Source organism: Arachis duranensis, chromosome 6, assembly GCF_000817695.3.
Source record: "Arachis duranensis cultivar V14167 chromosome 6, aradu.V14167.gnm2.J7QH, whole genome shotgun sequence".
Classification (NCBI taxonomy): domain Eukaryota; kingdom Viridiplantae; phylum Streptophyta; class Magnoliopsida; order Fabales; family Fabaceae; genus Arachis; species Arachis duranensis.
Genome location: NC_029777.3, coordinates 71,413,336 through 71,427,391, shown reverse-complemented (window position 1 = coordinate 71,427,391; position 14,056 = coordinate 71,413,336). Strand labels below are relative to the sequence as shown.

At 34.6% G+C, this 14,056-nt stretch overlaps 1 protein-coding gene across 1 annotated transcript; it reads right to left on the bottom strand.

Annotated features, from left to right (window-relative positions):
• Positions 1–682: 682 nt before the first annotated feature.
• Positions 683–4,891, bottom strand: LOC107494029 (mRNA-decapping enzyme-like protein). Its single transcript, XM_016115063.3, has 8 exons — positions 4,541–4,891; positions 4,410–4,450; positions 4,258–4,307; positions 3,810–3,951; positions 3,541–3,597; positions 3,058–3,172; positions 2,459–2,911; positions 683–1,507 (listed from the first exon to the last, which is right to left on the bottom strand). Exons 1-8 carry the CDS (start codon positions 4,703–4,705, stop codon positions 1,451–1,453), a joined length of 1,080 nt encoding a protein of 359 aa, XP_015970549.1. The 5' UTR covers positions 4,706–4,891; the 3' UTR covers positions 683–1,450.
• Between the last annotated feature and the right edge of the window lie 9,165 nt (positions 4,892–14,056).

Genomic DNA, 14,056 nt, shown 5'->3' with positions numbered 1-14,056 from the left:
CTCCGATACTTAATTTAGCAATGGTTTTTATGCAGGTTTTTAGTAAATTGAAGTTTGAAAAATATTTGAGAGTGTCAAGATATTTATAAATGTAGATGTAGAGTCAATAACCACCTTTGAAGTAGTTCAATCTTTCATGGTAGGTTTGTTACTCCCTTTTGTTAGGGAGATTATTGAGATCTTCTTTCTAAATGAGTAGGAGAGATTGTAGGAGTTAGTTAGTTATTCGAACAAACAAGGTTAGGATAGCGTCGCCATATCCAACCTTTATGAGGTCGAGTAGGTGTCAATCCGTATAATATATGTTGATTGGGCTTTATTCATTTTAGGTCTGACTAAATGGTAGATCAGGATATAAACAAAAACCAAATTAGGATTTGACCCAAATATTGAGGACTAAAATAGTATTATACCTCTTTTTATTATTTATGTTTTCAAAATAGTAAATGTAATTTCATCAATTAAGTGATCAACGATAATGAATCATCAACTAAACTATCAACTAATCTTTTGCTGGTTTGGCTCATATCGAGTGCAGATTGTACCTACCCATTTGTGTGGCATTATCCACAGAAATTAGAGCCTCTTGCACTCCAACAATGTTTAACATGATGTAAAATAAGCTAAACAGCTTGATCCGTCTAAACTCGAAAGATATGTTCTAAACTTCTAATGTAATAACTAATAAGCAAAGCAGAGTACTACACTGCAATGTATTTATTCCAAAACAGAAGACCTGATATAAAACTAAATTACATAGGATCCCCATGTTTATACAAAGGAACATAGGTGCTAGCAAACTGAAAATAAAATGTAGAAAGAAGAAAATCGAACCACCAAATTACCATTAGATCATTACAGACCACCTCAATACACCGGAATTAGAGACTATGAATTCTCCATAATATTTCACCATTAAATCTCGGGTACACATGGACGGTTACAATAGTATTTAGTGTATTAAATTTTTATATCTCTATATAGAGAAATGATATTGTCACTCATTTTTTTTATAATGTTACTCCACATATAATCATACATAATTTTTTTTAATTGTATATTTGCGTAAATTTATAAAAAAAATGACATTATCAAACTAAGAGTGACAATATCCATTCTCATATATATTCATTATCATTTTATTTCGTCATTGTCCACATATACGTACATGAATTCGGTGAATATTATGTGTTAATTTCACTTATATTATGTCATAGTATATTGGGAAATCGGCCATCACAGATATAGTTGGAAGAGTGGTGGCCAAAACTCAGTAGATTCAAACAGACGAAGCACTGAACGAGGACAGACTTAACAGGCATACTGTCGGACATCTATACTACGTTTTAATGAGAGATATGAGGCTCCTGTTAGTAATGTGGGAGTGTAACTATTATGTACAGCAGTCATTTATACCAGGTTTTCACCCAACACTCAAAATTCGAACTCCTCAAGAATGATTCAGCTTCAGAAATGTTTGGAACACCAAGTCAATGAATTGATCATCCTGGCACACAGGAATTTTGTCAGTGGACAAACATTTAAAAAGTTTCATAGGGAGGAAGTGGGGTAGAAACTAGAAGCTAAAAAGACGGTAAGACTTCGGGTAAAAGAAAAAGCACTGATTCAATTCTCTTGCAAAGTATATACAATACAAAGATTCATTTTTATACTGAACATTTCTAGGATGGAAATTTGACACTCGCATTATAAATACTAGTGTATCAATAAGCACTAACACACTTTTATTTATTAAATTTGTGTAAAAGCAATAAAAATGAAATTAGTTGAAATAACAAGTGACTTATAGCTCGATTTAAGTCTTGGAAATAATAAAACAAAAATATTTTTTTATAAATTATATATAATGAAGGGTATTTTAGGAACGAAAGTTGTACACCAATCGTTCTTATATCCCCATAATATATAGTATAGATAAGAAGTTAGTAAACCGCTCAAAACTATAAACTACAACTTAATGTCATACTATAATGAGTTCAAAGATTAAGGTTTTCTTCTCCAATTATTCTCAAGGTGGCAAATCTCTGAAATTTTCTACTAACTCATAATACTTTCATACTATTAGTTTGGATAAATTGATTATGGTATATACTTTCCCTCTAAGGGTAAAGCTAAATATATATCGCTAACTACATACTTTCAAGATAGTTGATCTTGTTTGTACTGTACAAATAAGACTTGATGCAATTAAGTAGTGTCTAATTAGTATATAACATTTTTCACACCCTTCCCTTGAATCCTGTGAGCAGTAGTCATGGCTCAAACCAGACACTCTGCCTTGGCAAATACTCTAAAATCATATGGTAAAAAACTAAGGTGGGTTGCAACTCACAACATTAGGTGCTTGGTGGGTAAAGTAGGAGTAATGAATGACACCCTAAAATACAATTCAAAGCATCAAATTATAAAAAGTCACAGAGATGGTAAAATAAAGTACCTGAACCAGAGATAAGAGTGCATCACGGACTTTGTCCCGGCTGATGGTAGCTTGATTAGGAGTGAGGCTAGAACCAGTGGGAAGAGACGGAGAAAGATTAGGTGGTGGAAAGGGTTGCGGCATCGTCCTTCCATATTGGTGTGGCATATTCAATGAATGTTGAAGAGCTGTGCTAGGGGATGAAGAAGAAGAAATAGGTGCACTTATTTGTGAAGATGAAGAAGCGGAGGCAAAGAAACTAGAAGGCTTAACAAGATTCGTGACTTGATTGCCACTGTTGAATGTTTCAAAAGGGCCAACCGGGAAGCCAGACAAAGATAAACCTGAAGGAGAGGCAGATGGTATTTGTATAGCAGGTGCAGGGGACAAAATACCACTTTGAGATGTGGAAGTTACAGTGGCAGAAGGCTGTCTAAAGTTTTCTATATCTGAATTTCCAGCAGTCTTAGATGTCTGCAATAGTTTTATGTGAATAAAATAAAATAAAAATAAAAACAAATTGAAAAGCGAAAGAAATGATATACTACAATGCAAAAGTTTTGTTGTTAGGGAAGAAGAAGACATAGTTGAAGTAACTGGCAAGCAACTAGATTACATACACTGAAGATGGTCGAAAACACAGGACCTCCAAAAGCTTCAGCTGCAGAAGCAGGAGCTGAAGAGGACTCCAGAGGGCTTTCTGCTACAACTGACACTGGCACTTCCTTGGACTCACTGCATTAGATACAAAACACAAGGCATGAGCCATGCAACTGCGATCACTTCTAAACACAATCCTAATAGAAGAGTAATTCAGTGAAAGTAAGAAAATTAGTTTAAAAATAAATAGACCGAATTTGGAGCAAGACGATTTACAAACAAAAACCATTAGATGAAGAAAATATATCCTGACCTTCTCATCCCATAAAACACAATTAGAATAAGGTTGTTTAACCAATTGAAAGATCAAATTTTCTTGACAATTGGCATATTAAATACAGTTTATTTGTAATAATTAACATGTAGGCAGCAAATTGCAATAGAATGTAACGCTTACAAAGAGAGATTACTTTTATAAGCATTTTTCTTAAAATATCCCTTACCTTTTGACTGAAGGCATTACTGCATTTGGAGGTATCTTTGAGTATTCAGAAAGTATCCTGTAGATAGAGGGTTAAACATCCTGCCCAATTACATAAGGTACACTACAATCCAATGAAACCCCCATCCCAAAAGAGGAAATAAGAACATGTGTGCACACACGCAAATATATAATCAACAGAATCCTGATATGAATTAGCATCTAAAGTTTGAAAGCATTAAGAAAGAAGACAGATTACATAAATAACTTGAACAACAAAAATTATGATACCTATTAAAGAGATTTGCAACTTCTTCACATTCATCTTCATTGTAAAACCATATACCATTAACTTCTTGAGCTGCATTCCGATATAATAGGTATGGCTTCTTAAGTTCATACTCAAAATCCAATAGATTCTCTACTAGGTTGTCTGTCAGAACAAATATTACAAAGAAAGTTGCAAATTAGAAAACTGATAGCACAAATCAGGCACACAGATGAATGAGAGCAGAGCACTAGTACATGTATATTTCTCCAAACAATGAGGAAATAATAAATCAAGCACTGCCAAAATGAGAAAATGCGATCTACAGCAACAATAACGCAAATTATATTTGAATGATTGAATCTATCCAGCATTGAACATTAATTAGCATTTAGCGGTTAATCTTGGAACTAAAACACCACGAAATGGATTGAATTAAAAAAAAAAAAAAGAAGAAACACAAATCTGAACCTGTATTTCGTCGATTCATGACAATGAACTGAAACTGAGGCTGCACATTCCTGAAAGACGCAAAATAAAAAAACAAGGGAAATTGGTCAAGGATCAAAGTGCACATGAACCGAAGCATATGGAAAGAGGAAGAAGCAGTGTTCATTGATGACCTCTTGACAACAAATAGAGATCCTTCGACATCCTTGCGACTCTGAAAAAAAAAAGAGAATACATCCAGAAATTGAAGAAACGAGATGAGAGATTATAGAAATGTGTCGAGAGAGAGAGAGAGAGAACGGACCCACTGATTAGTTTCGATGTTGAATTCGTAGAAAGAGACGTGAGCGGCGGTGAAAAGAATCTCGGCGATGAAGGGATCGATGCGCTGGAGGACGGTGAGATTCAGCACCTTGGTGCTCTGCCTATCCAGATTCGGCGTCAGTTTCTTACTCTGACTCTGCGACATCTTTAGCTCACAACTCAAGGAAAGAAAGAAGAAACCTCACTCTTTGGATCAAAACAACGAGAAGAAGAAGGAGAAGAAGAATTGACTCTCACCTCTCACTCACTCTAGAACCTAACTGACTTCTACTACCTAAGTTGAATCTGCTCAGACCAAAAACCACCACCAACATGAAATAATCATTTCCTTTTTAAAAAATAAAAACATAAATCCATGGAAAATTGAAAATAGAAATAATATTTGAAGAAAACAAAATAAAAAGAGATTAATATTAGTGTAGCTATTATTTTATCTGCTGATTTGTTGTCTTTTTCGGCATTTTAATAAAATTTCACGGTTAGTATTTAGAAACTAATTCAATAATAATAATAATAATAATAATAAAAAATAAATAAAGTGATAAATGTCAGTGAAAAAGTGACTAACAAGTGACTCTCATAATAATAATAAATGTTTCTCAATATCTATATTCTGGAATCGAAAGAGAATTACAATTATGAGCTATGTATTATAGAAAACATTGTTTACAGTTTGCTTTAAGATTTCACATATCTTTCAATATTCATTTCTAATATTTAGAAGGAAAGATACAGAAAACAACTCCCATAGATTCATATTTAGGGACCTCTTATGGTATGGGTGTAGAAAAATTGTAAGGTAGGGTTTGGTAGGGAGACAGAGACAGAAAATGGAGATTGAGAGACAAAAATTAAGAGATAAAGATTGAAATAAATATTAGTATTTTATTTGGTATAAAGTAGAAATAGAAATTGAAATAAATATAAAATTTTAATTTAATTTGTATAAAGAGTAAAATTGGAATTAATTAATTGAAATAAAGGTATTTTAGGTATAAAATTTTATTAAAATTTCAATTTTCATCTCTAAAAATTTTAGTCATTTATATTCCTACTTTTTGGATGTACTGAAATACTGAAATTTTGATAATAGAGATAAAAATTTTAGTACCAATATCTAAACCAACAAACATTTCCTAAGTGACACTTCATAAAGATTTTTTTAAGAGGAGTTCTATATTATTTGTTATATCATAAATAATAAATAAAGATTAAAGAGTGACTTAATAAGAAGAATTAACTTTGGGTTTTATTATGATTCTATCTATTTAATTAATTAAAATAAAAAATTAATATAGTAAATTAAAAAAATACTGGAAACTAAAAAACGTTGTAAAAATTAAAGAATAATATATTTTTTATGGATAAATTTTTAATCTTTTATAATAAAAAAATATTTAATGGAGTCAAATTTTAGTTCTTCATTATATTTATTTAATTTTTTTTAATTTATTAAACACCGAATTAACAAATAAAAAATAATTTTATTTTAACATTGTCTGTAGTATATCAACTTTTAATGATAATAAATTTATTTATTAAAATTGAATTGATGTGCTTCGTATTAATGTTTTTATATATTCATTATCGATTAATATTTATGTTTCGTGTCTTTTTTTCATTTCTATACACTAAAAAGTGTGTGAACCAAGAAAAAAAAATTTAGTGGGATCAAATTTTTTCTTAAGTGGGGGCAAATATATTTTTTATGTATTTTATATGAAACTTTATAAAAATTTAATGGGGACATTTGCCCCCACATAGTTAAAGGTAGATCCATCCCTGATCCTATTAGATGTTAATTTTAATATCTATTATCATATAAAAAATGCTTTAATATTATTTATTTTTTAATTCTTTTACCTGACAAGAACTTATTAATTTTTTTAACTAAAAAAATTAATTATAACTATATCTATTATCAAATATAGGACATTATATTTGATTATACAACATTTTAACTTTTGATTTCTTCACTCTTTGATTCCAGAATTCGTCCCGGTCTATATCATCCTAACTATATATAAAGATTTAAGAGTAGCTCATACATTGAGCCACTGATGAAGCAAAATTAATACACTCGTATATTTAAATTTCAGGACGAATATTTTTTGCTGTCTATCTTGATCATGAAAAATGTGTCTTATGATGAACCCTAACTAATCAAACGCTAATCCCTTGATGATTCAATTTTTCTTAACTTAATATACCGTCAATTCCTTGATCAATTATGATAAGAGGTGGAGTACATATACTGATTCATAAACCACATAATTCTTAAGAGCTAAATCTAGTTGATTTGATGTCACTTATCAAGCCAAGTTCAAAACTTAAAGAATTACGAGAAGAAGTTTCAAATTTAATTCTAATAAACAACTTTTTTAAGATGAATATAGAATGCAATTCAGATTCAAACTAGTTTCTAATATATTCAAATCCTTATGATGAAAAACGAAAACTTATTTCTTAAGAGAACATCAATGCATAAATCAAGAATAAAAATGTAATAACATTAATCCATTAGAATAAACATATCTCCTAACCTTAACAGAGGAGATTAGTTACTCATGACGCAAAAGAAAACAAAAACTCTGAATTGAAATGGCTCAGAAAGAAGAGAGTAACGTGTGTGTTTCTCCTTCCTTATATATGTTAACCTAAAACCCTTCATAATTATCAATCAATGCCTATAACATAGACTTGTGCTTAATCTTCACTCATCCAATCAAGCGTAGAGATTTAGAGATTAGTGAAGACAATTAAGAAGCCCTGGAGGTTGGCTCAAGTGACACGTTCGATGCACAGGATCCATGTTGAATGCAAAGGCTTGAAGTAGCCCTTAGAGGTAAGGCTTGATGGCACGTTCAATGTGAGATGCAACATGTTGAACATGGGATGGCTTGATGGCTACAAAAGGTGGTTCTTGAGTGGCAAGTTCAACATAGGAGAGGGCACGTTGGACATGAGGTTCATGTTGAAGCCACTCGAGGTGCTTCTTGAGTGCATGTTGAACGTGAGACCTAGAGCGTTAGACGTAAGACCTCGCACGTTGGACATAGGGCTCCCTACTTTGGATGTGAGGCTTGAAAAAGCTACTAGAAAAGGCCTCAAATGGCACATTCAACGTGGGAGAGGGCACGTTGGACATTGGAGCTTGGTGAGGCTACTAGAGGTGCTCTATAAGTGGCACGTTGGACGTGGGGCTCTCTATGTTGGATATGAGACTTGGAGAAGTTTCATAAGTGGCATGTTCAACGTGAGGTGAGGCACGTTGGACGTGGATGAAGGCTTGGCATCCAGGAGAGTTTCTGTCTAGTCCAGTAATCTTTCTGTTTGTTTCATAAACTCTCTGTCTGGTTCAGCAACCCTCTGTTTTGCTCACTTTCTTTTATAATCTCTTGTAATCAAAGAATTCAAAAATCTCAAAGAAATATACACTAAACCATAAATTAATTTCTTATAAATGAAGAATCATTATCTTATTGAATGAAAATTTAAGGGAAAACTACTAAAGATGCGGTTGCATCACAACATCAAACTTGAGACTTTGCTTGTCTTCAAGGAAACAAAGAATCATGCACTCAAAATTGAAGGGCTTAATCTTACAAATTAAGGGTGACTTGTAGTATTTCCAATGGTTTTGGTTAGCTTTTTCAATATACACAATCTAGCACAAAAGATTTTGATTTCTTTAAGACTTCCATTCTGTTCATATTATGGAATTCTTTCTCATCAATTCCTACCTTGAAGCAAGCTTAATTCTTTCTTTCTTTCACAATTTCTTTTATGAGGATGCTTTGCACCTTGATCTTAGTTGTGATTCTAAGTGTTTTATCTCAAGCTTTTCTTGACACAAAAACACTACAAGCACTTGACTGGGGAACTCTTTGAGTTCATCTTTTCTTTTTAATTTTCTCAGTCAGTGATGCTAAGAGCCTTAGGCTTTTCTTTCTTTGAGGGGTGCTTTGCACCTTGAGTTTAGCTGTGACTCTAAATATTTTATCTCATGATTTGCTCAACATAGAAACACCACAAGTACTTGACTGGGAAACTCTTTAAATTCATATTTTTTTTAACTTTCCTAGTCAGTAGTACTTAGAGCCTTTGGCTTCTCTTTCTTCTCTTGTTCATTTACTTCTTTGTCATTTAGTTATTTGCTTTTTCTTCTTCAAGGCTTTGTCAAAAATGAGGATTCCATTATACTCCTCTAGATTGAAGTCTCAAATAGTGATATTCATTTTGTGCTGAATATTTTAGTTAATTTGGCCTTCCGTACCCAATTAGTCATACTTTTTCTAGTTTTCTCAACCTTTTTCTTTGCATTTTCTTTGTAATACATAATTCATGCTTACTAAGCGTAGCAAAGCTCAAGAAGAAGCAAAATAAAATAAAGCAAAAATAGAAACAATACAAAAGAAATGAAAAGACAAACAAAGTGGTAAACGATAAAAGAAATAAAAGAAAGAAGAAGCATAAAAGAACTTGACCACCTTAGTTATAATTATTGTGCTCATCATCATCATCCTCTTGTTGTGGTTCTCTCAGGTTCCAAAATTCTTTGGATTCTTGTTGTCTCATTAGTATCCAAAATCCTTTGGATTCTAGTTCCCTTCTCACCCGAGCATCATGCCGTGCTTGTGAGTCCTTGAGAGCCTGAATGATTTCTTCAGACCTATACAGATATAGAGTTACTTTTTTATTGGCTTTATGTGCTGCCTAAGCACAGTAGCTCGTCTTGGCTTGAGAGTTGAACCTGTATTCAAGCTCTTCTAACAGCCTCGATTCTTGCAGTGCCTTGTACTCTCGAAATTTTCTATAATGTGCTGCATGTTGCGTGGAGAGTTCATGAATGGCTGAATACATATGTTGCCAATCCAATTCTAGAGAGGTTGAGGGATGACGCTCAAGTGGAGCAGGTTGAGAGATGTTTTCTTCTTGTACTCGTTGAGAAGGGGTCCTCCTCATCGCTAAAATAGTTCTATTAGAAATAGGTCTCTTTAGAGCAATTGGAATGTCATTCTCAATGAAAGCTCCAGTAGCTTCACAGAGACGATGTTTGATGCTTGGAAAGCCAACCATGGAGCTAGATGATAGACTAGAAGAGTTGTGATAAAATTCTTCAGGAATTATACAGTCCACCCTTATTTCTTCGCCTAACATGATTGAGTGAATCACTATAGCTCTAGGCACTGTCACCTCTGAATGGTTGCTAGTAGGCATAAGTGATCATTAGATGAACTCCAACCATCCTCGTGCCAGTGGTATGAGGTCACCTTCTCAATAGGCATTGTTTTCCATTTACAACAAAGGTCCATTGCACCCCGAGAAGGTAAATATCTCTGACTACATCATCATATCTTAGATTATTTCTCACTCTATCTTGGTAAGTTACTTCTGATGATGAAGAGGACGAGACTCTCAAGCGGAGAATTTTGTTGTTACTTTTTGGGCTAAAATAAATTACTTTTCCCCTTACACAGCTCTTGTAACTCCAATTTTTCACATCATGAGTCATTGTATTAGTAAGCCATGAATTGATATAAAACTCTTGAACCATTAATTGTCTCACCTTTTGAGGCGGGTCATAAAGAACTTGCCACCTTCTCCTCATGATTTGCTCTTAAATCTCAGGATACTTTCCCTGTTTTAATTCAAATGGCACCTCCAGAGTGATTTTCTTTTTGCTGGTTAAGTTGTGAAAGTGATTCTCATAAAATTATGAAAGGAACCTTGTTTTATTATATGAAGTAGTAGCTGATTCCTTTCCTTTTTTCTTGTTTGATGAGGATGTTTTTTATTTAGGTGCCATTACATTTTGTGCAGAGGTTTTTCAAGCAAAAACCAATACCAAACTTAGAAATTTAACTTGTCCCCAAGTAAATATAGAGAAAAAACAGGGGAAAGAAGAAATAAGAGAGAACAGGTGGGGGTGTAGAAAAAGGAAAGAGAAGGAGGAACAAGGTTCTAGTGGAGAAAATAAAGGAAGTAGTGAGGAGGAAAAAGGATATAGAAGTGAAGAATGGATTCGAATAGGTGCATAGAGGGTAAGAAGATGTGAGGCAAGATGTTGTTGAGCAGCGAGTATTTATAAGAGAAGGAAGTGCTTTGAATGAATAGTGGAGGTTTAAAGTGAGGATTCAAGGGTGTACAGGAGGTTGGAAAGCTCGAAGAAGGGAAGGGAATAGGAACGGGACAAGAGTGGTAGGATAGAGGTGGTTGGTGTTTGGGGTGTATGATATCAAAAGCATGGTTGTAATAAAACTAATAATGTAAAAGGATAGAGGTGGTTGGTGTTTGGGGTGTTTGAGGGAAAGCTAATAAAAGCGAGAATGCCAAGGAGAGTAGAGACTAATGCAAGTCTAATAAAACTAATAATGTAAAGGATACTGGTGGGTGGATTACCTCCCAACAAACGCTTCTTTAACATCACTAGCTTGACGGTCAGCTCTCTAGATCAAGAGATAAACGGACTTCTGGCGATTGAGATCACCTCCAAGATAATGCTTCAATCATTGACCATTCATAGTGAATCCTTTTTGAGAATCTTCTTCCATGATTTCAATATGACCATAAGAGGACACCTTAGTGATAGTGAAGGGAGTTGACCATCTTGTTTTGAGTTTTTTAGGAAAGAATTTTAGCCTTGAGTTGAAGAGAGTAACTTTTTTTTCCGGACTCAAATGTTCTTTTCGAGATTCTCTTATCATGCCATATTTTGTCTTCTCCTTGTATAGCTTAGCATTCTCATATGCGTGGTGCACGAAATTATGATCTCAATAGCGCCAACAACTTGGTACGCACAATTGTAATTTCAACTCTTTTTCACAACTTCACACAACTATCCAGCAAGTGCACTGGGTCGTCCAAGTAATAAACCTTATGTGAGTAAGGGTCGATCCCACAGAGATTGTCGGCTTGAAGCAAGCTATGGTCACCTTGTAAATCTCAGTCAGGCAGATTCAAATGATTATGGAGTTTTGATAATTAAAAGATAAATGAACATAAAATAAAGATATAGATACTTATGTAATTCATTGGTGTGAATTTCAGATAACCGTATGGAGATGCGTTGTTCCTTCTAGATCTCTGCTTTCCTACTGCTTTCATCCAATCCTTTATACTCCTTTCTATGGCAAGCTGTATGCTGGGTGTCACTGTTGTTAATGGCTACTTTCTGTCCTCTAAGTGAAAATGGTCCTCTACGATTTCTGTATGGCTAAACAACTGTCGGATTGCTCGTCTCGGATGAAAAATACCATGCACAGATATCGTATGGCTAATCAACTATTGATTCTCGATCGTGTAGGAACAGGATTTACTATCCTTTTGCGTCTGTCACCATGCCCTACAGTCGCGAGTTTGAAGCTCGTCACAGTCATCCCATCCCAGATCCTACTCGGAATACCACAGACAAGGTTTAGACTTTTCGGATCCCAAGAATGCTGCCAATGGATTTTAGCCTATACCACAGAGGTTCCAATCTCATATTCACATGCCCCATTGTCAGAGGGGAGTCGATGTGAATCGTTGATTAGAAACCCAAGAGATATACCTTCAAGCTTGTTTTCATGTAGAATGGAAGTGGTTGTCAATTACGCGTTCATAAGTGAGAATGGGAATGAGTGTCACATAATCATCACATTCATCATGTTCTTGTGTGCAAATGAATATCTTAGAATAAGAATAAACATGAATTGAATAGAAGAACAATAGTACTTTGCATTAATACTCGAGGAACAGCAGAGCTCTATACCTTAATATATGGTGTGTAGAAACTCCACCGTTGAAAATACATAAGTGAAAATAAGGTAGGCATGGCCGTGAGGCCAGCCCCCAATATCTAATGACTAACAATAATCAAAGATGTTACAAAAGCTCATCCAAAGATGTGAGTACAATAGTAGAAAGTTCTATTTATACTAAACTAGTTACAAGGGTTACAAAAATAAGTAAATGATGTAGAAATCCACTTCCGGGCCCACTTGGTGTGTGTTTGGGCTGAGCATTGAAGCTTTCACGTGTAGAGGTCTTCCTTGGAGTTGAACGCCAGTTTGTAACTTGTTTCTGGCGTTTGACTCTAGCTTGCAACTTGTTTCTGGCGTTTAACGCCAGAATAGGGCAGAAAGCTGGCGTTGAACGCCAGTTTGTGTCTTCTAAACTTGGGCAAAGTATGAACTATTATATGTTGCTGGAAAGCCCTGGATGTCTACTTTCCAATGCAATTGAGAGCGCGCCATTTGCGTTTCTCTAACTCCAAAAATTCTATTTTGAGTGCAGGGAGGTCAGAATCCAACAGCATCAGCAGTCCTTTGTCCGCCTCTGATTCAGATTTTTGCTCAGTCCCTCAATTTCAGCCAGAAAATACCTTAAATCACAGAAAAACACACAAACTCATAGTAAAGTCTAGAAATGTGAATTTTGCGTAAAAACTAATAAAAATATACTAAAGAGTGAATAAAACATACTAAAAACTATATGAAAACAATGCCAAAAAGCGTATAAATTATCCGCTCATCACAACACCAAACTTAAATTGTTGCTTGTCCCCAAGCAACTGAAAACAAAATATGATAAAAAGAAGAGAATATACAATGAATCTCACGATATCAATGAAACTTAGTCCCAATTAGATGAGCGGGGCTAGTAGCTTTTGCTTTGGAACAGTTTTGGCATATCACTTTATCCTTTGAAATTCAGAATGATTGGTGATGAGCGGATAATTTATACGCTTTTTGACATTGTTTTTAGGTAGTTTTTAGTAAGTTCAAGCTACTTTTAGGGATGTTTTCATTAGTTTTTATGTTAAATTCACATTTCTGGACTTTACTACGAGTTTGTGTGTTTTTCTGTTATTTCAGGTAATTTCTGGCTGAAGTTGAGGGACTTGAGCAAAATTCTGATAGGAGGCTGACAAAGGACTGCTGATGTTGTTGGAATCTGACCTCCCTGCACTCGAAATAGATTTTCTGGAGCTACAGAACTCCAAATGGCGTGCTTTCAACGGCGTTGGAAAGTAGACATTCATAGCTTTCCAGAAATATATAATTGTCCATACTTTATTTGGGAATTGATGATGTAAACTGGCGCTCAACGATAGTTCCATGTTGCTGTCTGGAGTCAAACGCCAGAAACACGTCACGACCCGGAGTTGAACGCCCAAAACACGTTACAACTTGGCGTTCAACTCCAAAAGAAGCCTCAGCTCGTGGATAGATCATGCTCAGCCTAAACACACACCAAGTGGGCCCTGGAAGTGGATTTATGCATCAATTACTTACTTCTGTAAACCCTAGTAGCTAGTTTATTATAAATAGAACTTTTTACTAGTGTATTATACATCTTTGGTCTCAGTTTTATTTTATTCTTCATCTGAGGAGACTATTGATCACGTTTTGGGGGGCTGGCCATTCGGCCATGCCTGAACCTTTCACTTATGTATTTTCAACGGTGGAGTTTCTACACACCGTAGATTAAGGGTGTGGAGCTCTGCTGTACC